Source organism: Malania oleifera, chromosome 12 (genome assembly GCF_029873635.1).
Source record: "Malania oleifera isolate guangnan ecotype guangnan chromosome 12, ASM2987363v1, whole genome shotgun sequence".
NCBI lineage: Eukaryota > Viridiplantae > Streptophyta > Magnoliopsida > Santalales > Ximeniaceae > Malania > Malania oleifera.
The window spans coordinates 18,504,781-18,532,698 of NC_080428.1; the positions used below are offsets into that span (position 1 = coordinate 18,504,781).

The window sequence follows — 27,918 nt, forward strand, 5'->3', positions numbered from 1 at the left end:
TATATCTTGTATCAACTTTAAATTTCCGCACTTAAATTTACGCACTTAAATGTTGTTATCTTAATTACTGTGAATATTTCAGAAATACTGAGATTGTTTCAATTGCTTTACATTTTTGCTCAGTTTGATTTCTGCTGAATTGGTTAATACTTAGAAAGACATTAGGTTGGAAAATACTGATTGTGATTTGAATTTGACTTAGGAAAGGTTTAAATCTCCAATTCACCCCTCCTTTTGGGAATACACCAATTTCAACAATTTAGAAAATATAATTTGTTTTCTAAACTCTCCACATAAATTTTTAAAAATTAGAAAATAAGATGGCGGCTTTATAATCATTTTAAAAAGTTTTTTTTTTTTTATAACTGAACAGGCTTGGATTTTCTTTTCAAAATGACTATTTAATGTGTATTAAATATCATCTCTACACATTGCGCAGCTCCCAAAAAAAATTAAGAAAATTTACAATCTAAGTTTATACGTATCAAATTGAAGAAGTGAAAACAACACAACATATGAAATATTTTACAAGATGACACCTTCATTCTGTGGCATATGGCAGGCCCTCCATTGCCATTCATTCCAGTGTGCAGCAATATTGCCAAACACCACCTTTTCTTCTTCTTTTGTTTGGCAATGAAGATACCTGAGCTTGAACGCAAAAACAGACGTTCGGTGTACATATGAGGACCAACCTTCACTCTCACCCCTATCATCAGCAACTTAATAAGTTCACCAACCTATTATACATATCCTCCATCATCATCAGTACATGCACTAGACGAAAGAACTATACAACCTGCGCAAAAATTATTATATATCATCATATCAGACATTACACAAAAGGTGGAATAATCACTTGAGCAGTATATTATGCAAACCAACCTATTGGCTGGCCAAGTTTACAAGTTTATAAACTTCCAACTCAGAGAGAAACTAGTAAAACTTCAAGTCTCAATATACTTTATTTGAGGGATTCAATTAACCAAAAAATTTCTATTTTCCACATTATTTCCTATCATTTTTTTTTTTCCCTTTTCAATCTTATGATATTAATCATCGATCAGTTATGATTGACGCCACATTGATCAATTCGTTATTCATGCAGTGTTTCGACTTTGGATCCATCTACCAATTCAGTTTTATGAGGGCATGCATATGTGTACAAAATCGTATTTCACATAAAATTATGGCTATGAAATTTTGAATGTTAACAAAATTAATGCGTCATAAATCTCCATTAGTTTCTAACTAGGACAGCATTATAGTAAAGCATGATCCTGCTGGAAATAAACAAGTTCTCAATCAATAACAGAAGCTTTCCAAAACCACTCAAAGATCTACTTTTCATTATAGAATGTTATTCAAGTCTCACCTAAAGATTTATTGTTTCTCACATTTCATCAAGGTTGAACAACCTTTCTACTTCAATATTCAGCTCCTGGGACCAGCTTTATGATTCAGTTTTGACATCTGAGCTCCTCATGTTGAGGATCAATGCAAATGAATAGCATTATACCAATTTGTGAACTTCTAGGTTAATTTACTCAAAACATTAGTTTATAAATGTGGGTTCAAAAATTGGAATCATGCACCTATAGTGAATATTATAAACACAAGTGAGGCTTTTCATATTAAAAATTTTATCATAAGGATTGAAGTTATTGGCGAATAAATTTTTACGTTCACAGGATGATTCAATGATATCTTAGGCATGTTTCCAATTGAAATTCTCTAGAAACAGAAGTCATAGTATGAACTTGAACAGCCTGGTCCAGAGAAACAAAACAGAAGTCGTTTCCACCACCACAATCATGCATTGGGCAAGCCTTTTTTTGATGGCGTACCTTCTTTCTGCTCTACTACTCCAAAAGAAAAAGAAAGAAAAAATGGAAAACAAAAGCTTGTGCCGTGATATTCAACTTTAAATTTGACTAAACATAACAGTTGAGAGTGAAACATGAAATAGAACCGTTGAGAATAAACTCTTTTAAGATTTAGGAGTGAAAGAGCTACAGCTTATTTTCAAATACAATCCTATTGCTATGCTGCTTCTGAGGATATTGTAGTTATTTTCACATATATCTGAATAGTTTCACATATATGACAGTATATCATGTGTGTTTATTTGTGTAATATGACAGTAGAATATTTATTCTTAGCTAATGACAACAATTACATGCAATATGATGATGAATTTTTATAAAATATACAAGAGGAATATGGATTACCTTTATCCCTGAAGATTTGGTGAAGTGTGACGGGAGTTAACTATGCTTACTACATGCAATAGTCTGAGCACTATCCCCGAAAGTAGAGCTACAAAAAGGGATCAAATACAATCTCCTCGCCAACCCCCTTCGTCTTCAATTCATCAACAATGCCACTATAATCCAGATTCTGCAATATACTTGGAAGTGCCACATCACCATCCTTATGAAGCTTGCTTCCCATTTCTCTGTCAATATTCTGTTTTGAGCCCATAATGCCCCCACCAAGATCTGGAATAAAAGATTTCATGACTGGATCATCATCTTCAATCACACATTCTTGGAAATTCACTGCTGAAGGTGGTATTTTAGAGCCAAAGAATTCCCTAAGATTACGCAGCACCCCCTTATTGTAGGGGTTTACTTTCTTGTCGTAGCGGTATCGAAAGTTCTCATAAGTTGTCTGCAAAAAAAGCGAATGTTAAGACAGGAGACAAATGTTTTCAATCAAAAGAGAATCATTCAGCATGAACCAAATTTACGGACACCACCACCACGAAGCCTTAGATTTAACTAGATGGGGTTGGTTTTTTTTCCATTCTACCTGATTTAGGGGAACATCCTCAAAATGTTAAGAGTGCTGCAAAATCCTTTCTTATTGCCTACAGCCAAGTTCTTCTAAGTCTACCGCTCCCCTTCTTACAACCTCAGATATCAACCAAGTGACTATTTCTCATTGGAGCAATCAAATTTAAATATACACAACATAAAAATTATGTGCACACAAAAAAACATGCAGAAAGGATATGAGGGAAGGAGGGAGGGAGGGAGGGAGGGAGGGAAGATATATAGTTGACAGTTGAACAGTTTTGGTGCCAAGAATATTTCAAAAGACGGTAATTATTTGAAGAAAATTTGAGAAGCCATAAATTTTTTTTAAAAAAAGAAAAGAGTTATTAAGTACTATTAAAAATTTTAACCAATCCTTGATTCTTAAAGCATTCAATGAAAGCTGTTTTTTTTCTCCATCAAAGTGGTAAACAATATGCAAGTTAATGAAGCAATTGTTACAGAATGGAATTATATTATCTAATAATACTTGCTATCACAGTAAAAGAGACATCCTTGGCAATCGAGATTTTGTAATCTGGAGAAATAATTGTATTTTTAGGTATTAAACAATCTCTCTCTCTCTCTCTTGGCTTGGTTGTTTTTCTCTCTCCCCCCTCTCTCCACCAATTGATACTTAATGCTTGGTTGTTGTTTCTCTCTCTCTCTCTCTCTCTCTCTCTCTCAACCAAGTGATACTTAAGGCTTGATTGTTGGTTTTTGTTGTTGTAAATAAGCATTTGCTAATTAACATTAGTATGGTTGAGCAACAATTTATCCTGCTTAGAGAATGTAATTCTTGTTTTTTATTTTATAAATTTTTTAGGTTCAAAAATAGGTGGCGTTAATTCTAGTAAAGATAATAATGAGATGTCAAATTCTACAAACAAGTATTAGTTGAATCACAAGCGAGTAATAAAGTTATAGTAGAGCAAGATTTTGGTCATGATTATTTAACTTATCTATTAGAAGATCATCAGCCATTTTTAGAAAAAACTTATTTGTATGATAAATGGAGAACCGAATACTTTACAAGAAGCTTTAACCTCACATAATTCTCCTTTTTGGGGAGAAGCAATAAAATAAATTTACTTGTGCTGAATAAAACTTGACAATAGTCGATTTATCTTCTGATTGTAAAACAATTGTTGGTAAATGGGTGTCAATAAGAAAGTTAAAATCAGAGGGTGCATATATAAATTTAAAGCTAGGTTGGTCACTAAAATATTTTAAAAACAAAGGGAAAGACATTTATTTCTTTGATACCACTCTCCTATAATTAAAGTCACTTCAATTTGAGGTTTAATAGTTACAGCTACAATCCTTAAGCTTAGAATGAATCAAATAGATGTTAAAATTTGCTTTCCTCAATAGAGATTTATATGAAAAAATTTAAATGGATCAACTAGAGGGTTTTATACAACCTAGTAATTAATATATGTGTTTTATGTGTGCATTACCTAGTGCACAAGGCTCCCACACCAATGGGGGTGGTCTAGGGAGGGCATTCTTAGTAGGATAGACAACAAACTTACCATAAATTGTTCTACATTTATTTAGGAAACAAATCCGTTAAACCTAGCATAAATTGTTGTATAGTTATTTAGGAAACATGTCTATAAATATCTTTCCTGAATTAGGGGTCAATGCTTAATGTTAGGAGATGTTGTAATTAGGATGCTTAATGTTAGGAGATGTTGTAATTAGGAAAAATGACTTCTATATAAGAAAAGAACCACTCGATTGAGGGTCATCGAGCAAATCTAACAGGCATAATGTATGCAGTTTTGCCTCCACACTAGAGGAGAGACTTTTCTATGACTTGAACCTGATGTTTGGGTTTAACACCCTTATCATTGGTTCAAGGCTGGTCGTTAACCTGGTAATGAATATAAAGTATGTAAATTAACCAAATCGTTTTATGGCTGAAACAAGCACTCAAAAATTTTCGATCAATGTATTTGCAAATGATTTTAAGGTTAATAACAGTAATTAGTGTGTCCATTATAAATCAATGGGTGGTGTTGATGATATCATAAGTTTTTAAGTAGATGATATTTGATATTTGGATTTAATTTAAAAGTTATAATAACAATTAAATTTATGAAAATATGAAATTGAATCATCATCCCCAATACAATCTTTATGAGCACAAAGGATTTTGTTCTCACTAAAACAAATTTCAAATTGCAAAGTTGTAGAAGAGTAGATCCTGTTGAAATTAATCCGCTCAACTTGCAGTCTCCATGTAAATGGCTCGGAATAAAGGATTTCATAGAATTTGCAAGTAACTTCCTTGATGATTGTGTCTTCTTCTAAAGTTTCCCCCTTAACTACTACATTGTTCCTTGTGTTTTATCTCCTATGAGCATTGGCCTTACGATGGAAGAGCTTGGGGTATGGTACCTCTCCTTAAGCCACAAGGCCCTAGATTTTGGTCTCCAAACAATTTCCTAAAAAAAATCAACTTTGGGGAACTTATGTTGCAAATTGATTGAGCAATATATTGCCAGATCATCCTTCTCAATTCTTGTTAGTGTATCCACTTTGGGTTTCTTCCACTCTTCTAGGGGTTTGTGGCAAGGAGACCCCCAATATCCTTTGCTTTTCATCATTGTAATGGAGAAGCTCAGCCTCTTGCTACAGAAAATGCCAAGGGATCAGAACTTTTAGAAAGGATAATGGTGGAGAAAATGTTGAGCTGGAAGTTTCTCACCTCCTCTTCATAGATGATACCATTATCTTCTGTGAGGCAGAAGCTCATCAACTCTTTAACGATGGCATTTACTTGGCCTATATCATAGGTTGCAAGTTGTAGGCCTTTCCTATGAACTACCTTGGTCTCCCTCCTAGCACAAAGTCCAAGGGAAAAAAGGATATAGGAACATATTCTTGAGATAAAAAGCTCTATAAAGGTGGAAGACTCACTCTCATAAGAAAAGAGAAAAAAGAAAAAAGAAAAAACTCTCTCCAACTCTCTTAGTTTATTTCATGTCTCTGTTCCCCATCCCTTGCTCTTTGGCCAAAAGATTGGAACAGGTGCAAAAATGATTTCTTCATGAGAAATAGAGGGAATGTTTTCAAATTTCACTTAGTAAACAAGAATTTGTTGGGCAGCCAATACTAATAGGTGGCTTGGGTCTCAAATCTCTCATGCTATTCAATAAGGGTTTCCTTGGTAAATGGCTTTGGAGATTCAGAGAGAGTATCTATGAAGAAAGATCACCGGTTTAAAATATAATGGGTGGCCATCAAAGGGGGCAAGGCAGCCCTATGGGGTAAGTGTCCAAAAGTGGATCATAAAATGTTTGGGGGCATTTATTCACTCCCATCCATTCCAATACTAGAAATGGTGACAACATATTCTTTCTGCACGACACCTGGCGCTGCTCAACCCCACTTAGTTCCTAGTTTCCTCTTATTTTCAATTTAACCTACAACAAAGATGCTTCAGCTAATTTCCATGGCTACTTTCAAAGAAATGTCCCCAACTGGACCAACCTGAATGTGTCTAAATGGAAGCTTAACAAAAGTAACTATTTCATGGTTAGTTCGTTCAACTAGCTAGAAAATCCCAATGATGACACATTTTTTAATTTTCTTTCTAGGAAAATGAAAGTTGATTTTTTGTGCCAAAGGCAACTTTGGGGAAGATTATCAATATTAATAACCTTTAAAATGGGTATAAGTGTATAACTTTGTTTAAAAGATCTAGGAAGCACTGATACCAACACAAGACACGAATACGACATGTTAGGTATACGTTAATATATTAATATAAAACTATACATATATATATATATATATATATATATATATATATATATATGAACAAGCAAACCAACGATGGTTTTATTCTTTTTTATTTTATTTTTTGGGAGAAGGCAAGGGGTTCTAGGGGTCAGGAGATCTAGCACCGGTGTGCAAGACTGGCACACAGGCACTAGTGCTTCAAATCCCAACAACTCGAATGTAAAAGAACCTCAACTCTCAGCCTTTCAACTTCTCCTCAATTGTTTTATGGGATTTTATAAATAGAATTAAAGAGGGTAACCAAAAACAGCATTTGGGTGCAAGAAATGTCTTGGAGGTATCTTAGTCGTGTCACAGAATGTTGGAAAATGTTTATGTCGTGGCCAAAAACAAAACTTAATCAATTAATTCCTGACAAATGTTGTATATGGGTCAGGGAGTGTCGTACAGGTATCAGGATCAAATACGTGTCGGACACCGACACTTTAGGCTTCCAAAGGTGTCCATGTTTCCTAGTAAAAGATTCTATGCAAAGTTGATGCAGTGGACCACATTCTGCTACATAGACCCTTGACTAGCAATTTTTGAAATTTGGCTACTGCTCTAGCCAACCAGGAAACCATGGAATAGGAGATCAGGGCCTCGAAGTGTATTTACAAACATGAAAAAGGAAAAAAAGATTCATCATTGATCCTACTCACCATATTTTTGGATTGAGTGAGGAGAGAAAGAGAAACACAAGGGCTTTTGAAGGAACAAATTCTTGTAGTACCCAAGAATGGATGGCTAACAACTCTTACAAATTGGTTTAGGAGACTATACATGTAGTACAGATACAATTCTTGATTTCATGGATACCTGGTCATCGGATGATTCAACACTTTTTTAATCTTTCATTTTCTTTTCTTGTACTTGGAAGGCACCCTCTTGATGCCCTATTAATGAATTCTCTCTTTAATAGGTGAAAAACGTTATGCTAGGCATAAATTTTACAAAGCATTATGTATGTGAAAATTCTTTTTTATGAAAGTTAATTATTTTGGTTATATGCCTATGGGCACATCTTTAGATCAGCATCTTAAGGAGCTTAGGATATTCAACAACTTAAATAGCTGTACCAAATATTTCTTTCCACTTGGTTCACTAAGTCGGTTTGCTAAAGAACCTTGGTTTGAACATTAGAATGCCCTTAATCATGTTATGAAGTGATTAAAGAAATCATAAAACTATGGTTTGCATCATAAGAAATATCATTGCATCCTTAAAGGATATAACGGTGCAACCTAGAATCTGCATTTCAGTGATCCTATGACTAGTGTTTATATTTTTACCTTGGGCAATGAACTATAAGTTGAAAGTCTAAAATATAGATTGTTCTAGCTAAATCCACAATGGTGGCTGAGCTTATTGCATTGGCCACTTCTAGTAATGAAGCAAGGTGGTCAAAAAATTTATTAATTAGTATGCTTATGAGAGGTAAACTAATACCACATTTTCCTACTATGCTCTGATAAAACTCCTGCTATCAGCAAAGTACATCATAATATATAAATATTATAAGGGAAAATCCTGACCTGTGAGAGAAAACATGGAGTTGTAAAATCTTATTCGACAAATGGCACTACTAACATTATCCAAGGAGGATCTGACAAAAATATTGTAAATCCTTTAATAAAAGCTCTAGCTAGAAATGAGATTTGGAATTCATTGAAGAGGATGGAAGTAAAGCTTAAAGATGAAAGTGAAACACCTATAAGGAAATCTTGAGAAGGGACAAATGAATAGTGTTTGGATAGCATGCTTTATTTTTAAATTTTACTTTTATGTTTCATTTCGATAGTGTAGCATGTTTGCAGGTTGTAGTTTATAGGATAAGCAAATATTTTAAATTTGTATGGAGTTTTAATTTGATCTTAATGATGTCTAAGCATGGATGAATGGGCTGTGTAACCACAAGTCAATCCATGATAAAACGCCTATATGAGTATGGATGAGGCCACTTTCTATAACATTTGAATAGTGTCTAGATTACTTATAAGGACCTGGATGTACGTTTTAGGTCGTAATATGATTGTGTTAAGGATGTGGCTCATATTCAGTGCAGATTATATGTATCAGAGAAAGCTACGTGAAGCGAGGGACAATGGCATGAGAGGAGTCTGCAAGTCTGAAGGCAAACCATCGATGGTTTCGGGTAGAATGCAGAGGGTGTTTTTCTCAGCACCAAACCGTTGACGATTTCAGTCGGCGCAGATCACGTAAATTCAAATCGGGGGATAGTAGATTGGGCTAATCGGAGAGCTTTCCTTCGGGGATTGCTACAGGGATTGTTTAGATAGGATCTAAGGTTCTTGTACATTTAGTGTTAGCTGTTGGCTTTTTGAATCCAATCTCTGTTTTGATGGTGACAAACACAAGCATCTCTTATGTGTGTGTTTAAGTGCTGAACAGGTATAATTCAGGTCACACATAAGATCAAAAAAACATGAAAGCCAAGACAGGATTTAAAAGCTCAAAACTGGCGTATTCCATGATGTCAAAGAGCAGAGGAGAAGAAGAAGACATTTGAGTTTAATTGTATTGCATTAACTTTTATATATCATTGGTCTATAATAAATGCATACATCCTGCATGATATGACTTAATGCTCAGATAGACCTTAGACTGACTGTAGGGAACCAAAGGCCATAAACAGACCTTAGGTTAGGTTGACCGACGTTGGGTTATTGGGCTTAATTAAAAATCCTAGGCCATTGAATGACAATAGGACCCATGACCCTTACACTTGAATGTCATATGTTTTTTCACCAGGGCTGAAATTGCACAAGAGATCAAACAGGACATTAAGGCCATTTTTGTGATGTTTGGGTGACCGAACCTTGGCAATATAAAATGTCTCGGTCGACCAAATTGGGTGGAGGTCAATAGTTGACCATGCCTCGGGCAACCAAACCAAAATGAGCGTAACTTCCACGGTCGACCGAACCCTGGTCACTAGCTTTTCCATTACTCCCGAGCGACTGAACTTGTAGTTCAAAAAGGCCCCAAGTGACCGAACCTTATGATTCGACAAACCAAACTTGAGTACAGGTGACTGAACCTCACAGTTTCAGATTTTTGCCTAGCTCGGTCGACCGGCCACTGCATTCGGCAAACCAAACTTGAATTTTAATTCAAATTCTCTAAGTCTGTTCGGTCGATCGACCCTAAGGGTCAGCAAACCGAACGTCTCATGTTGCCAATTTTTTACCAGGGTAATTAGCATTAAAATTCAATTAAAATATTTCCAAAATTCCTAATTTGTCCCCAATGGTCATATTTTGTTGAAAAACTATAATTACCCCCTCATTTGCTTTGATTAGCAAATATTTTCTCTCAAATAGTTTTAACCTCTTGTTAATCAAAGTTCCTCCAACTTATTTTTTATTGCAAAAACTATTTCTCAGGGCATATCTTTTACTCTCCAAAACTCTCTTTCATTTATTTATAAATCATTTTTACAAGAGAGTAATTTTTGTAGGCATTTTGTTTTTCATTCAAGACATTAACTCTCTCATTTCCTTTTTGCTTTGAAAATCATTTTGGGAGTTTGCTTTGATATTTATCCATATATTTCCATGGTAAATATTATATTGGAGTAATACATTCTTGCTTTGATATGCACATTGAATATCAAATGCTTGTATTTTTGTTTTGTGCAAAATCTTTTTTAGAAAAGCACCCTTACTCTACTGAGCATAACTCGTATCATATTAGAGTGCATGTTATAGAGCTTTCATATTGTACATCTTAGCTTAGTTGTAGAAGCATTTTCATATGTACAAAAATGTTTTTAATGTACCAGGGTGGTTCATCCGACTAATTGAAATAGGAAGTCTCACCCCTATAAGTGAGACCGGTTGGGTTCAACTCAGAATTTGAACTAGGGAGTCTCGACCTTGTAAGTGAGACAAGTTGGGCTCAACCTTATAATTGAACTGGGATTTACCTCGCCCCATAAGGAGAGGTTGTAATGGATTTTGCTCCACCCGTTTAAGTGAGCAGGGATAGTGTAATCCTTGAGAGGTATGCCCAAGGCGGGGACGTAGGCTAGTTTGGTAGAATCTTGATGACAAATATTGTGTCGCTCTCTCTCTATCTCATTTAATTACTATACTTTAAATTTCACACGTGTATACTTCTTCATTCATAGTTCTAATTATTTGCATGCACACCTTTATTTAAATGAGATATGCCACATGTGTATGTTTACACTTATAGTTTAATCATTTTACATACACGACCATAATTGAAATGGGATATGATATAACGAAATGTTTAAATTAGCTCAAAAGTTTTAAAACCCAATTCACCCCCCTCTTGGGATCACACCAATTCCAATAACTGGTATCAAAGTCTGGTTGCAATAAGCTTAACCACATTTGCATAAAGATTGCAACGACTCATTTTTCGGTGTATCCTTTTTTTGAGGGTCAACCCTTTGCAAATCCTCCACTATTTTATCGTATAGATTTTACTGTTTGATTATTGAAAATCCTTTTGTAAAATCAAATGATTGGAGGATTTGGAAAGCGTGTGTCAAAGTTATCATATCCCATAGAAAAATGATTTTAAAATGCATTGTTTCCCAAACATGAAAATGATTTGAAAGTGCATGACTTGAACTTAATGCATATCATCTTAAGTGTCATGCATACTTTTATTATGCCTTAGTCACTAATGCTTTTATGAGTGTATATTCTTCTAAGTGCTAAGAATTTTGGGAACCATAAGATTTTTGAAAAATTAAGAGAGAAAAAGACACCACTTCGAGTTCAAATGCTTAAGAAGGAGTAAAACACAAATGTATATATTTCCTCATTCTAATTTATTAGTTAGTTCATGTTATGATTCACTTGATGCATTTTTGTGTTAGATTATTATTGTGAATCATATAATATTTCTGTGATTGCATGTCATCTTATGAGAAGCTAAATAGGAATATTTTTTTAATACTCATAAGATTTTAGAAATTGTTGTAAATAGGGTTAGAATGCCTTAAATGCTTAAATAGTGTATAATGCTTAAAATTCTAAACCTTAATATACACTATTGTTATACTAAGAACCCTAAGAAAATCTAGCCAATATGTGAGTTTTAATGATCTTATCTAATCTAAGCTTAATATATACATATAATTATGATTGGTTAATATATGATAATATTTACTAGCGCATGCTCATATCATTATCAGTTCTAAAATTAAACCTCATAAGCATGTTTAAATATATCTCATTCAAATGGATAGTATTTTTTTTATGATGCTATGTATATGCTTAAGTAGAAATATTTCAAATATAACATATCTTTGTCCATCACACAGCAATGGGGGTTTAGAGAATTTATCATAATACTATATCATAACCCTAAACTTATCACGGAGCTTAAAAGATTAATCATTTTCAAATGCATCTGTAGCATATCCCCTGCTAGATTTTGTAAATTAGTGCTAAGCATAAAATGATGAAAATTAAGAGCATAAGATGAAAATTCCTAGGTTGTTTAATTGAGGGGGAGTTCTTTAAAATTCATCCAATAAACGTTTTTAATCTGTGCTTATATTTTTTGGGTGATTTGTTGTTAAGCTAAATGCAGATATCCATTTGTGCTCAATGAATATATTTTTTAATGGATGGATATTTTTTTTAATTTGATCTGCTTTGAGCTAAATGCCACTATCCATTGCTTGTTGAATGACTATATTGTTTAATGGATAGTTTATATTGATTGAACTACTAAAAAGCATGCTTGTAATGAATGCCTCCTGCATAGCTGATGCAGTGATGAGAATTGCATGCTAGTAATGGATATAGGTTCTCGCATGCTTAAAGTAACTGGTATCCAATTTACAGACGACATGCTGCCGAAATTTTAGTCGAAATTTTCCCCAAAATTAAAATCATGTACCAAAATGAGTAAAATAAAATGCTGCTAAATTTTTTTTTGAAAGGATGAGTGAATGATAAATGGATATTAATTTTCATCCTTAGTTAAAAATGCATGCAAAACAATTTAATGGGTTAGTACATGTAAAACCTAAAATGCTATATAATTTGAAAACATGTACAATTTTAACAATCCTTAATCTCTCATAGAATGCTTGAAATTAGACAAATTCTTTATGTCTAGGAAAATCTAGTTCATAGGCACCATTTGGTCCTAATCCCTAGGATGTGAACATCATGTTGGACCCAAATGGTTAATAATCATGTCATACATTTCAGGTCTATGTAACTAGGAAGATTGCATGACTCAGGGGGGAGTTTTCACTTTGCGCACACTCATTGTATTTTAAGTTTGTATCATTCATCTTTTGATCCCCTATTGCATTTTTTTAGCATAGCCTTGATTGGTTATCGTGCATTAAACTCAAATGCAATATGTTATGCGTATATGCTGAATGATTATTATTTGGTGCATGCTGAAATCCATAGAAAGGATGAAATATGAGGAATGTTCTTAAATGACCATCATCCTTGAGCTATAATGCAAGTATGTGTGCACGCAAATATATAGGGGAGTTTAAGCCCCACTATTAGGAAAAATGAATAAGAGCTTAATGCCTACAATCTCTTGCATGCTAAGTTTTGTTATGAAGGATGAACATGTGATGAATGCGCTTGAATGAAATTCATCCTTGAACGTTAATACAATTATGTATGCTTGAGACTATACCGGGGAGTTTAAGCCCCATCCTTGCGAAAAGGATTAATAGCACCTGCCCCATGGACTCACTTCTTCATTGTTACTACTTTTTGACTCTGAAATTGTTTTACCTTGAACTTCATATCGTGTCTTTACTGAATCAATCTTTGATATGGATTGTTCATGGTACGGATGAACACCATGCATGACTTAGTATTTGATTTTTAGTGCATGTGCGTTTAGGGACATTTTACTGGTGGAAAACAAACGATTTAACTTATATCCAGTAAAATTTGGTTAAGAATGAAAATGACACTTATACTGTTCAAAATCTTAATGAATTTTCACAATCAATATCAGTATAAGTAATTAACAAAATCTAAAGCAAGTAATCAAATTGGTAGTGGGAGCACCTAGAAATTATTTTTCTATCTTGCTGTGCTCACAACATTTCTAGTTTAGATTTGGTTTTTGAATTCATTGTGGCTTGTGCTTAATTGTAATGTCTTTATTGAATATTATAAATGAAAATATTTTGTTTGTCACAGTGTCTTAGGTCTTGCCATATGATCCTTGTTCGTAAATTTTCTAGTATCTTTGTGATCTATGTGGTTAGCTTTTTCTGGTCATATTATGGATTGCACTTAAATGCCAAACCAGAAAAACTTTTACTTGCTTGAACTTCAATTAAAGTTTCTTTTTCAGCAAGCATCGTCCCCAGTGTTTATTGAAAACCATAAAGGGGATATATATTTTTATGCATATATATTTATTTATATATATTTTTAAAAGCAAGAATTGAACTTATATAGAATATATATTTTTTCTTGCTTGTATGCTTTATGCTTCATGACTTGTGCTATCTTGTCTTAAAAATTTTATATCATGAAATTGTCTTAAGGGTGTTGCATTGCATAACTGGTTCATTGATTGTTCATGAAATGCATATGAACTAGTTAGACCACTCTTATGCTCAAACCAACACTTGCAATCATATGCCGCATGTTTTTAAATTCCAATCTTTTGCAGGTCTTATGTTGTGTTCAACATGAATTAGTTTGTGTATACTTTTGGTTTGACCGTGTTTATCATGGCATTCTTTGTAATAACTAGTTATATTGTGTTGTATGAAAAATAAATGTCAAAACTATAAACGAAGAGTATTTTCTAAATAAATTGAATTTTTTTTCAAAAAGGGGAGTTCTCTTGTTAAATATGTTTTTAAATATTCAAATGTTTTCTACTTAACTTAACCCTTTTTGTTCATGCCAAGAGGGGGAGAATTTTTATGAACAAAATGTTTATGACCAAAAAGGGGAAATTTCTTGAGGGCAAATAACATAGAGGCAAATTCCTGAGCCTATGCTTGAATGCTAAAATTAAATGCATGATCATTTGTAATGTCTTCTTTTGTGAATATGCTTGAACTTTACTGTTTATACTTTTTATGCATATTGTTGGGAGGAGCCTTTTCAGACCGTACCCATTTTACTCCTATGTGTTTGTCATCATTAAAAAAGGAGGAGATTGTTGGCTTCTTGAATCCGATCTCTGTTTTGATGCTGACAAATACAAGTGTCTCTTATGTGTGTGTTTAAGTGCTGAACATGTATAATTCAGGTCACACATAAGATCAAGAGAACATGAAAGCCAAGATAAGACTTAAAAGCTCAAAACTAGCGTATTCCATGATGTCAAAGAGTAGAGGAGAAGAAGAAGACATTTGAGTTTAATTGTATTGCATTAATTTTTATATATCTCTGGTCTATAATAAATGCATACATCCTACATGATATGACTTAATGCTCAGATAGGCCTTAGACTGACCGTAGGGAACCAAAGGTCATAGACAGACCTTAGGGTGGTCAACTGACGTTGGGTTTTTGGGTTTAATTAAAAAGCCTAGGCCATTGAATGACAATAGGAACCATGACCCTTACTCACATGCTTTTTCACTAGGGTTGAAATTGCACAATAGACCAAACAGGACATTAAGGCCATTTTTGTGATGTTTCGGGTGACCGAACCTTGGCAATATAAAATGCCTCGGTCAACCGAACTAGCTGGAGGTCAATAGTTGACCATGCCTCGGGCAACCGAACCAAAATGAGCGTAGCTTTCACGATTGACTGAACCCTAGTCACTGGCTTTTCCACTGCTCCCAGGTGACCAAACTTGTAGTTCAAAAAGGCCCAGGACGACCGAACCTTATGATCCGGCAAACCAAACTTGAGGACAGGCGACCGAACCTCGAAGGTTTGGATTTTCGCCTACCTCGGTCGACCAGCCACTGCCTTCTACAAACCGAACCTAAATTTCAATTCAAATTCTCTGAGTCTGTTCGGTTGACCCTAAGGGTCAGCAAACTGAACCTCTCGGGTTGCCATTTTTTTATCGGGGTAATTAGGGTTAAAACTCAATTAAAACATTTCCAAAATTCCTAATTTGTCCCCAATGGTCGTATTTTGTTGAAAAACTATAACTACCCCCTCATTTGCTTTGATTAGTAACTTTGATTAGCAAATATTTTCTCTCAAATATTTTTAACCTCTTGTAATCAAATTTTCCCCAACTTAGGTTTTACTACAAAAACTATTTCTTGGGCCAAATCTTTTACTCTCCAAAACTCTCTTTCATTTATTTGTAAATCATTTTTACAAGAGAGTAATTTTTATAGGCATTTTATTTTTCATTCAAGGCATTAACTCTTTCATTTCCTTTTCATTTTGAAAATCATTTTGGAAGTTTGCTTTGACATTTCTCCATATATTTCCATGGTAAATAATATATTGGAGAAATACATTCTTGCTTTGATTTGCACATTGAATATCAAATGTTTGTATTTTTGTTTTGTGCAAAATCATTTTTAGAAAAGCACCCTTACTCTGCTAAGCATAACTCATATCATATTAGAGTGCATTTTATAAAGCTTTCTTGTTGTACATCTCAGCTTAGTTGTAGAGGCATTTTCATATGCACAAAAATGTTTTTAATGTACCGGTTGGGTTCATCCCATTAATTGAATTAGGGAGTCTCACCCTCGTAAGTGAGACCGGTTGGGTTCAGCCTAGAATTTGAATTGGAGAGTCTCAACCCCGTCAGTGAAACAAGTTGGGCTCAGCCTTATAATTGAGCTGGAGTTTACCTCGCCCCGTAAGGAGAGGTTGTAACAGCTTATGCTTCACCCGTTTAAGTAAGCAGGAGTAGTGTAATCCTTGGGGGTATGCCCAAGGCAGGGACGTAGGCTGGTTTGGCAGAACCTTGATAACAAATATTGTGTCGCCCCTATTGGAATCACACAAATTCCAACATTCACATATAAACATTGGTTTGTAACCCTATTGTAAGCTTTTTACATTATTTATAGTGGAAAAGAGGTTGTTGCTCCCGTGGACATAGGCAAATTTTTGAACCACGTAAATCTTGTGTTTTTACTTGTGTTTTTTATTCTTCTAATTGAGTTTTTTCTTTTTGAGTATATTTCATCATCGAGTGATTGCATTGGTGGTTGTTGATTGATTCATGTGTGATTGTGTGCTTCCGCTATGCATATCTGAGAATGAACAACAACAGATTGTTGTCCAGGCATTATGTGTGATAGAATCTAAGTGCATTAAAGAAGTTACATTTAAAGTCTAAATGTGCTTTGACTCAACAAAGCAATGATTGAAACACTAAATGAGGCTTTAAAGGCTCTAAGACTTTCATTAAGCATGATATTTTAATATCAGGCATTGCTTTGGCTAGAGAGTAGGAGTGTGCTATTATTATATTCCATCCTATTTGAGAAGTTGAAGAATATATAGATACACTTGCATGGGCACAGGGTGAGATGCAAGAAGGGGAGAAATGAACTTTATTCCAGTATGCCCCCCATCTACATAGAACCTCCAAGCTCATTGCTCAAAGAGGCATCTATATGGGATTTCTACCATGTATATTACTTCTGAGTTCAAGGCTCTAACATTCCATTTAGTTTTCAATTTTATTTATGTTGCTAGAATGCTTTTATTATTGTTATCTGCTCCATTGTGTTATTTCAAATTTATTTTTAATTTTATATTTTATTTTATCATTAATTACGTTGGTTCTTCGTGAGTCTATAAATAGACCCAATATGCTCCATTCTCAGATCATCATCCCTGATTTCTCTTAATTTTCTTAATCACTGCTTATTTCTCTATTTATATTTGTTCTGGTTAAAGAAATAGAATGTTTGTGCAAAGCATCAGCCCCTCAAGGATGTGCAGGTTCTTAAGAGATGTTGTTTTGCCTTATATCTAAGAGCTGACACGTTGTTAACTTTCTGCACCAGTTAAATAGGGACATAAATCATCTTAAAGAGAGCATGATCCATGCCTCATCCAACTATAGTGTTAATTTTACATGCTAACTATAATTTTTTTACTTTTTAGACAATCTAAGAACAGGAATTTTTTGTATAAATCTTGATAGAGGCATGCTTGATCTAAATGGTTTGACTTAAGTGTTATAACTGGAGCCAGGAGACAGTCAGGAGGAGCTGCGCTGGAAAACGCGGTGCAATTTATATCTATTCACTACATGATTGTAACTTCCCATATTTTTTTATTATGCTTAAATTGTAATTAAATAGTGATTGGAAGATCAACCCTATAAATAAAGAGCTGAGGAATGACACAAAATATAGTGAGAAGCTCAAAGAGAGTAGAGAGGAAGAAGGGAGAGAGAGAGAGAGAGAGAGAGGGAATTGTAATTTTTCCAATGATAGTGAATATTTGGTGTGTGCTTCATGGATGTAGGTCGATATTGACCGAATCACATTAAATCTTTGGTGTCACTTTGATTTGGATACTCACAGGTTCCTAACAAGTGGTATCAGAGCCCGGTTGGAGCAGGAAAGTCAGATTGGAAGTGATCCCAAAATCAGAGCTCTATCCAGTGGATCGAAACCAAGTTTTGAGGCCACCATCGCATTCAGCTCGCCAAGACGAAGAAAACCGTGCAAGCCGAAGCTTGAACGAAGTTCAGACGAAGGCTCACGCGCCCTCACGTGCCTTGCTGGAGCAAAACGCCTCGCCACACGACGGGAACTAGCTCCCTCACGCGTTGCACGCGTTGTACGCGTCGTCCTCGCTCGGTCAGCCTCGACCCGACTTAGAGAGAACCCGACCCGACCCGGACGCTAATTCAGACCAGATCAACCCAAGACCCGCTCCGCGAGAACCAGATCCGACCCGCAAGCACAAACTCGGCCACGTCAACATTGCTAAGTCAACCGCCGTCAAAGCGCCACGTCAGCCAAACGGGTGCCACGCCAGCGGCCACGTCAGTGAGTGGACCCCACTGTCACATTGGCAGGTGAACCCCATTGCCACGTCAGCAGGTGGGTCCCACTGCCACACAGCTGCCACATCATTGTGCCACGTCAGCAGAGTTGACCAAGTTTGATTAGGTTTGACCAAACTTTGACTGAGTTTTTCGGAGTCGTTTTGGATTCGTTTTTCAAGCGACTTGAACCATTACTAGGGTTTACGATCGTTCCGGATCCAACCGCGCTATCCATTTAAGCCAATTCCATCTCTAGATCAGCAATTTGAGATGTCGAATGAAAAGAGCTTAAAAATCAAAATGTTCAATGGAAACAATTTCGGTTTCTGGAAGATGTAGATAGAAGATTATTTGTTTGGGAAGGAATTGCACTTACCATTAAAGAGTAAGCCAACATCCATGAACGAGGACGAGTGGGAGTTGCTTGATCGAAAAGCTCTCAGAGCCATCAGAATGACAATGAAATCTGTGGTATTCAATATTAAGCATATAACATCCACCAAGTCTCTAATGGATGCGCTCTCTAATATATATGAGCAGCCTTCAACCGCAAATAAGGTACATCTCATGAAAAGACTATTTACGATGAACATGTCTATAGGTAAAAGTTTTAGCAAACATTTGAATAACTTCAATGAGTTGTCTGATCAACTTGTCTCAGCCGGGATAACGTTTGATAATGAGATTCGGGCCCTACTGATTCTCAATCAATTTCCTGAAAGTTGGAATGGTGTCGTTACTGCCATCAGTAGCTTTACAGGAAAATCGAAGCTTATATATGATGAAGTCGTCAGCATGATTTTGACGGAGGAAATAATAATGCAGTTGAACCATGACTCCACTTCGAGTTCAGCCTTGAACATAGAGAGTCGAGGCAAAGGAAACAGGTATGGACGACTAAACAACCGTGGCAAATCTAGGCCCAGGCAATCTAAATCCAGAAATCCCAGAGGTATATAAGACACAGGTTCCCAGAGCACAAAAGTTATTGAGTGCTGAAACTGTGGAAAAACTGGTCATTACAAGAACTAGTGCAGAATTCAGAAGAAAGAATACGAGACGAGGGCAAAGACAGAAGCAAATATTGCTTCCAAAAATGATGAGATGTTGATCTGCTCTTTGGAGAGCAAACAGGAGTCTTGGGTGTTAGACTCTAGGGCTTCATTCCATGCCACTTGCAGCAGAAATTGCCTGGAGGAGTATACATCAGGTAATTTCATTAAAGTTTATTTGGACAATGATCAACCGTGTGACATTTCCGGTAAGGGGACGGTAAAGATAAAAATAAATGGGTCAGTTTGGAAACTGAGAGATGTCAGGTATATTCCAGACTTGAGGAAGAATTTGATCTCAGTTGGTCAATTGGCAGACGAAGGTTATAACACATTTTTCATGGGTGATGAATGGAAAATTTCGAAGGGTGCATTGACAATTGTTCGAGGTAAGAAAAGTGTACTCTTTATGTAACTCCTGATACTTGTATGTCTATTATAGTTGCTACAGGAAATGATGATAGCAACTTATGACATCAATGACTCGGACACTTGAGTGAGAAGAGACTCAAGGTAATGCACTCAAAGGGTAAGTTGAGTGATTTACAGTCGGTGCAGATTGACATATGTGAAGATTGCATATTTGGGAAACTAAAGAGAGTCAGTTTCCAAACAAATATCAGTACCCCGAAGAAAGAGAGACTTGAGCTAGTCCATTAAGATGTATGAGAACCAACAACCATTTCGTCTACATGAGGAAAGCATTACTACGTCACGTTTATCGATGATCATTCACGGAAGATATGAGTTTACTTCCTGAAGTATAAATATGATGTTTTTTATGCTTTTAAAATTTGGAAAGCGATGGTAGAAAACAAAACTGGTTTGAAAATCAAAAAGCTGAGAACAGATAACGGTGGAGAGTATGTTGACACCGAGTTCAAGAAATTCTGCTATGAGCATGGTATTAGAATGGAAAAAACTGTGTCAGGTATGCCTCAACACAATGGAATAGCAGAGCGGATGAAAAGAACGTTGACAGAGAAAGCCAAAAGCATGCGTATGCAGTCAGACCTGCCAAAGATGTTTTGGGCAGAAGAAGTCAACATAACAGCTTATTTGATCAATAGAAGTCCTTCAATACCATTGGACTACAGTCTTCCTGAAGAAGTTTGGAGTAACAAAGAGGTAAGACTTTCACATTTGAAAATTTTTTGTTGTGTCGCATATGTACATGATCATGTCAGGAATAAGCTAGATCCGAAATCCCGAAAATGCACTTTCATCAGTTATGGTGGAGATGAATTTGGATATCGCATTTGGGATGATGAAAACAAAAGGGTGATCAGAAGCAGAGATGTGATTTTTGATGAAAAGATTGTGTACAAGGATAGACACACAACAGAGTCTGAAACAACTTTTGTAGATGTGGATGATGTTTTAGAAGGTGTAAGGACACATCAGTAGAACACAGAGAATCCTCAGCAGACTACCGAAATTCCTCAGGCAGAGGAACATGTGGAGCAGATTACTGCACCACCACCTCCTACTCCAGCACCAGAGCTTAGGAGATCTTCTCGCCAACATGTACCAAATAGGAGGTATGTGAACCATTTACTTCTTACAGATGGAGGAGAACCTGAATGCTATGTTGAAGCATGTCAGGCAGGAGATGCAAGCAAGTGGGAGCTTGCAATGAAAGAAGAGATGAAGTCTATTAACTCCAACAAAACATGGGAACTAGCTAAGTTGCCCACTGGTAAGAAGACTCTTCACAACAAATGAGTTTATAGAATCAAAGAGGAGCATGACGGCTCCAGGAGGTACAAGGCTCGGTTGGTAGTTAAAGACTTTGAGCAGAAGGAAGGAATTGACTACACCGACATTTTTGCACCAGTTGTGAAGCTGACAACCATCAGATCTGTTTTGAGTATTGTTGCCTCAGAGGGTTTACATCTTGAATAGTTAGACGTGAAGACGACATTTCTTCACGGTGATCTTGATGAGGAAATCTATATGCAACAGCCAGAAGGTTTTTTAGAAAAAGGTAAAGAGAATCTTGTATGCAAATTTAAAAAGAGTTTGTATGGCCTCAAACAAGCTCCTAGACAGTGGTACAAGAAATTCGACAGCTGTATGCAGAGGAACAATTTTCAGAAATGCAATGCTGACCACTGCTGCTACTTCAAAAGGTATTGTGTTAGCTATATTATTCTACTGTTATATGTTGATGATATGCCTAGTCGCAGGATCAGATATAGAAGAGATCAGGAAATTGAAGAAGCAACTGTTAGAGGAATTTGATATAAAAGACTTGGGTCCTACAAAGCAGATTCTTAGGATGCGGATCTCTAGAGATAAGCAACAAGGCACGTTGTAGTTATCTCAGTCAGAGTATTTCAGCCGTGTTTTACAGAGGTTCAACATGAGTAGCGCCAAGTCTGTAAATACACCATTGGCAGGTCATTTTCATCTCTCAAAGGATCAGTCTCACCAGACAGATGAAGAGAAAGACTTTATGGCTAAGGTACCATATGCCTTAGCTGTTAGAAGTCTAATGTATGCTATGGTGGGTACCAGACCGGATATTGGCCAAGCAGTGGGAGCTGTCAGCAGGTATATGTCAAATCTAGGGAAGACACACTGGGAAGTAGTGAAATGGATTTTGAGATATTTTTGTGGCACTATTGATAAGTGCCTATGTTTCGGAAAAAGTGATATGAAAATCTGAGGATTCGTAGATGCTGATTTTGTAGGTGAGATTGAGAAGCACCACCGGGTACATATTCACTGTTGGCTCAATAGCTGTTAGTTGGATGTTACAGATACAGAAGATTGTTGTTTTATCCACTACAGAAGCTGAATATGTGGCAGTGACAGAAGCTAGTAAAGAGATGATTTGGCTTCAGGGTTTGTTAACGAAGCTTGAATTAAAGCAGGTGAGGAACATTTTGTATAGTGACAGTCAGAGTGCGATACATCTGGCAAAGAACTCAGCATTTCATTCTACAACTAAGCATATTGGATTGCGTTACCACTTCGTCAGATCTCTGATAGAGGACGGTGTGTTGATACTTGAAAAAATCCAAGGTAGCAAAAATCCGGCAGATATGTTCACTAAGGTGGTAACTACAGAGAAGCTGAAGTTGTGTTCAACTTCAGTTGGTCTTCATGCTTGAAGACACATATTATGAGCACATCATTTATTCATGATACTTTGGTAAGGAGGCGTCTCTGTCTCCAAGTGAGAGATTGTTATAGTTGGAGCTAGGAGACAACCAGGAGGAGCTGAGCTGGAAAATGCGGTGCAATTTATGTCTATTTACCTCATGATTGTAACTTCCCATATTTTTTGATTATGTTTAAATTGTAATTAAATAGTGATTGGAAGATCAGCCCTATCAATAGAGGGTTGAGGAATGACACAAAATATAGTGAGAATCTTAGAGAGAGTAGAGAGGAAGAAGGGAGGAAGAGAGAGAGAGAGAGAGAGAGAGAGAGGGAATTGTAATTTTTTCGGCAATAGTGAATATTTGGTGTGTGCTCCGTGGACGTAGGTCGATATTGACCGAACCACGTTAAATCTTTGGTGTCACTTTGATCTGGATGCTCACAGGTTCCTAACATTAAGGACCATTGTTACATGATAAAAAAGATCTTAATTATGTATGGTGGAAATAGCTTGTATGTGTCTCCAAGACAAGTGTGGAAACAGAGTGTTGACCATGTCACAATGTTGCAAATAAGTTTTTTTATGTAACAACAAGGGAAACATTAGTTAACATAAAAGAGTTTTGCATGTTGGGCTAACATATCACTTAAGCAGAGAAGAGTTCAATAGAGAACCAGATTTTGCATATATCCTGATAAAAGAACTATGATTCTGGTGTTGATCATGTATTGAGCAATTAAGCATTAATGATAAACATGAAAGAACTAGATTTATTTTTGGGTATGTTACACATGTTCTGTTTGTCTCTTTCAAAGTAAAGAAGGGAAATTTTCACAGGCATTATAGATAACATTGTGATGAGTAAGAAAATCACCTGGTTTGTGCAGATCAGATAAAAATGGAAAACCGTGAGCCCCCCAACAAACCAGACTGCTATAAAGCAGTATGCTATTAGAATAACAGAAGGAATATCCCGTGACATGATACCCCATATGCTTCCTGGTTTCTGAAGGATGTTGATCCAAGAAAAGACAAAGATATATATGCACAGGCAGGTTGTCAAGGATATAAACAAGATGAAAAACCCATAGTTACGCTGCAACAAGATAAAAAAATGACAAGGATGGTTAGTTATTTCCAAAAAGAACAAAAAAGAAATTCATGAATTTATTAATGAAAGAGAATCAAAATTTACACATCGTATAATCTGTTGTTTTCAAATTCAATACAAAAAAAAGGGTGAAGCAAGAGGAAAATGAGCGTACTGGATGCTTTCATTAAATCATTATGGTGCTGGTGATGGGATATAATCACCATACAGGATTCCCCAATGAGAGATGAATGAAGCATGTATATCTGGCCTATTTTCAACATTTTGACTTCGCAAAGAATCAATTTTTTTTCCAGGAGACCTGATATGGAATCTGGATTAAAAGAGAGCCTAATTCTTGTACTTAGAAAGCAATTATGTTTCCAGTACCTTTTCCAACATCTGTTTTTCCATAATATTTAATTCATGATTCATCTACACACACACATAAGAAGAACCTTATAGAGCATTTAAAAAAATTATTCTGTCAAATAAATAATGCATTTGATGGTACTTTTATGATCTAAGACTCCAAGCCAAGAGATTCGTAAACAAAAGATAGAAAGTCACAGTAGAAAATGGGTAAATAGAAATAAAGTTGCCTATTGAATGCCTAATGCAAATTTTTATTTAAAAATAAAGACAAAGAAAAAAAAAGGAGTTGTATAGATTCTTCACACCGCACCCATGCCAAACCCTTCCAAAAACAAGTAAATGTAAGAATAAGACAAAATGCATGCACTCTGATCCTGAACTCATTAAACTGCAATGTCAGTTACAATTATCACAGAATGTTCAAATGCATTATTATTCTTTAAGCATAGGAGTCCATTGGAATAACTTACCACTCCAATACACTGACCCACCCATGGGCAGTGGTGATCAAACCTCTGCACACAGTTGTTGCAGATCGAGCAATGAGAACCACGTGGTGGACGATACAGAGAACAAGTTTCACAGTACTTTACTTTAACTGTGTGTCCATTGACTGTAACATCCTTTGTTCGGGGCAATTTCAAATTTGGTGTTCTCGCACTGACCCATTCCATTGATGAGGAAGTTTTATAGAATGCTTCATCTGATTCAGATGGTGTTGAGTTCCTTGGGATTATTCCTGGATCTCTACCAGATGTCAAGAAGAGGAAAATGAAAACCTGCATAGTTTACCAATAGGAAATTTTAAAAATCAGTTGATACACCAAGCTCTACTCCCCATGTCACATAGAAGACATCATTTTACTGACCAGAACAGTGAGGATCAGTTCTATGATAAGTACAGGATAGCCAAACAGATCATTTTCTCTGATGTTTAAAACCATTTTAACACTGAAAGTTGTTGCTGGACCCCCTATGAGTAATGTAGTTAAATATAGTGACGCCGCATCTGCGCCAAAGACCACCCTCCCACCACAGCAAAATTTCTGACATGACCAAATAAACAAAATGAGAAAAGAAAGCTTCATCAGTGTTTGTCTGTACGACAATACCACACATAACTGCAACCAAGATTTAAATACTGCTTCGTATTCTCAGCCACTATGATGTTTCCACTAGAACTAATGAGACTTCAGGATAACTTATATTTTTCATATGAAAATCTCTCAAGTTTTCTCAGAAGTCATATTTTCAACTCTTTTAAACTGGCTTTAAAAATGGGCACGCACAATGCACATGCTCCATTGCTTTCAGGACATATGGTTCTATATCCTTGAAAAGTTTTAAACTATAAAAAATAAAGGAAAACTGTTTTGAAAAACTGTGAGGCAGCTATTATAGAGGATATCTGCTAAAAAAACTGCAAATATGCAAGGTAAGAATGTCTATGCAGTTTCACTGATACAGAAACATATAGTCCATGCTAATCCAATAAATACTCTGTCTATCTTAATCATAGGTCATCAACTAGTCGATCAATTTGACAAGCTTAGCATCAATGATTACTATAATTTAACATATATATTCTCCTAGACCATATAATATCTGTAAATAATAATCTGGAAATTGTCTCTTATCTTCAAGCACTTTAGTTGGTTCATGACCTAATTAAACAGGTGAATCAACTAAATAATCATGGCAGCATCTGCAACAAATGCAAGTGGGCCAACTAAGAAGAAGAAAGACATCAAAGCTGATAATTTAGTACGTGATAACCAAAAGGGGGAATTAAAAGATCACCACATAAATGAACATTCCTTTTTTAGGTCAAACAAGAAGCTATGTCATCAATTAAAATCAATAACCCTCAATATAATGAATCTTGCATTATTTCACCAGGAATTCAAATCATTTACAAACGATCAAATATTCTTGTGTACCCATGTATGTATGGCTTATTGTTTCTATCAAAGTAAAGAATCTCATGATTCCAATGCAAGAAACAACTCAACAATATTTCAATCATTAAAACAGCAGATTAGCAAATAGTGAAAAATAACTGTTTCTACCAAGGATATTGTTCAAAAAGTATGTGGAAGCAGAATATATAAATATCAGGTAGTTAAAAGCATTGACTATAAATGAAAGTTCCAGGAAATAAAGAACCAAAAATTGTTTGCTCCCCAAATTCAGTCGCTGTAGGCTTTGAGTTTCTAAGTTAATTGATTGTTTGTTTCTTATTTAGCATTGTTTGGATTTGTTATCTTGGTTTGGTTGGTTTTTGGTGTTGTTTCTGGGAGGGTTTGATTTTGATGATCTGTAATCGTTCAATACTTGTCTTGTGACCACAGTATTCCTCCGCCAAAAGTGAGGGCATATCAATAAAGATTTCAATTTTTTTGGAAAAAAAAAAACCCTTGGTAAGACACCCAATTCTGAAACTCCCACAAGTAATCAAACACTTGCATGCACACATAAATACGCGATGCTTTCTATATATTACAGTCAAAATCCGGGATACCTTTCGACAATCAACATTGTCATGATCTTGCCACTGAAATGCAATAGATTTAGATCTTGCTTTTTCTAGTCTAGATTGCCATTTTCTATCTCATACATGCTGCATTTTGCTATTGCTAACCGATTTCACCCAATTAGGGCCGCACATCACACATTATGGTCTCAAATAGTGCAACATCCTTGATTCAGATTTGGCATTTGAATTTTTCTGCAAACCATCTCAAGCTAAGCTATGAGAACCTCCTATAAGTTTTGAAAAAAAAATTTTAAAAAATGCAAAACAGCCAATAAATATATACTTCATAGTGTCATTGTTCATAAATGCAACATCAACTGGACTCATGCATTCATACATTCTCCATTTAACACAGACCAACTACACAAGAACTGTAAATAGAATGTTAATCTTGCACCCAATAAAGCTAAATACAAACATATTGTCCTCAAATAAAAACACATTGTTTCTGAAGCAAATTTTATATTCTCTGTATAACAATAAGCTCGAAGGGTTGTAATGTTTTTGCAGTAACTGCAAGTATTCTCCTCATTATTAGGGCTCGTTTTGCCCTTGCGAACCAATAAGAATAAAAACATTAAATCCCAACAGCTTCATTTCAGGTTACAATTTTCTTTAAAAAATTACAGAGGAAAGGGATGATACAACAATGACAACAGCAGCACCAGCAACCTCATGTTTTGATCAAGAAGACCCATGAGGATTAAAAAAAAGGATAATAAAACGATCAATTCATTTGATAATATGAAATTGAAACAACAAATTGAACCCTTTTTTTTGTTTTTATGGTCGTCATGATCATGCATGCTAAAAAGCAGGCTAAAACAGGACAAATTCTGATCAAATGGATGTGCATCTGTGTGCGCACGAGAGAGAAAGAGAGAATACATTGTTCCCCTTCCAAACGTGATAGAGCTTCTTATTGGGTTTGGAAAGGACTCTGCTATTAGAGGAAAATCTGCTGTTGGGATACACGTTTTGACTCATTATGAATTTTCTTTTTGTTCTTCTTCTCCGCTCACATCTGCAACATTTTCCTGCTTTGCGGAAGCCAATGTATATGCTCTCAACGCATAAACAAGAACGGAGACAATTCGAAGCGAAGGATGATCAAAGCTGGAAAGGAATCTCTTCTCTCTATTTCTCTCTCTCTCTCTCTCACCAGACCCCTTCCCTTATCTCCGTTT

General features: G+C 35.7%; 1 protein-coding gene across 1 annotated transcript; it reads right to left on the reverse strand.

Annotated features, from left to right (window-relative positions):
• Nucleotides 1-2,319: 2,319 nt before the first annotated feature.
• On the reverse strand, nt 2,320-27,718 carry LOC131143843 (probable protein S-acyltransferase 4). Its single transcript, XM_058092212.1, has 5 exons — nt 27,620-27,718; nt 25,065-25,241; nt 24,666-24,974; nt 23,605-23,826; nt 2,320-2,673 (listed from the first exon to the last, which is right to left on the reverse strand). Exons 1-5 carry the CDS (start codon nt 27,716-27,718, stop codon nt 2,320-2,322), a joined length of 1,161 nt encoding a protein of 386 aa, XP_057948195.1.
• Between the last annotated feature and the right edge of the window lie 200 nt (nt 27,719-27,918).

Coding starts and splice junctions, on each gene's coding strand:
- LOC131143843 (XM_058092212.1), bottom strand. CDS start 27,718: ATGAGTCAAAACGTGTATCCCAACAGCAGATTTTCCTCTAATAGCAGA. Junction 25,242..27,619: donor ACGTTTGGAAGGGGAACAAT/GTATTCTCTCTT, acceptor TGGTCATGTCAG/AAATTTTGCTGTGGTGGGAG. Junction 24,975..25,064: donor AACTGATCCTCACTGTTCTG/GTCAGTAAAATG, acceptor TAAACTATGCAG/GTTTTCATTTTCCTCTTCTT.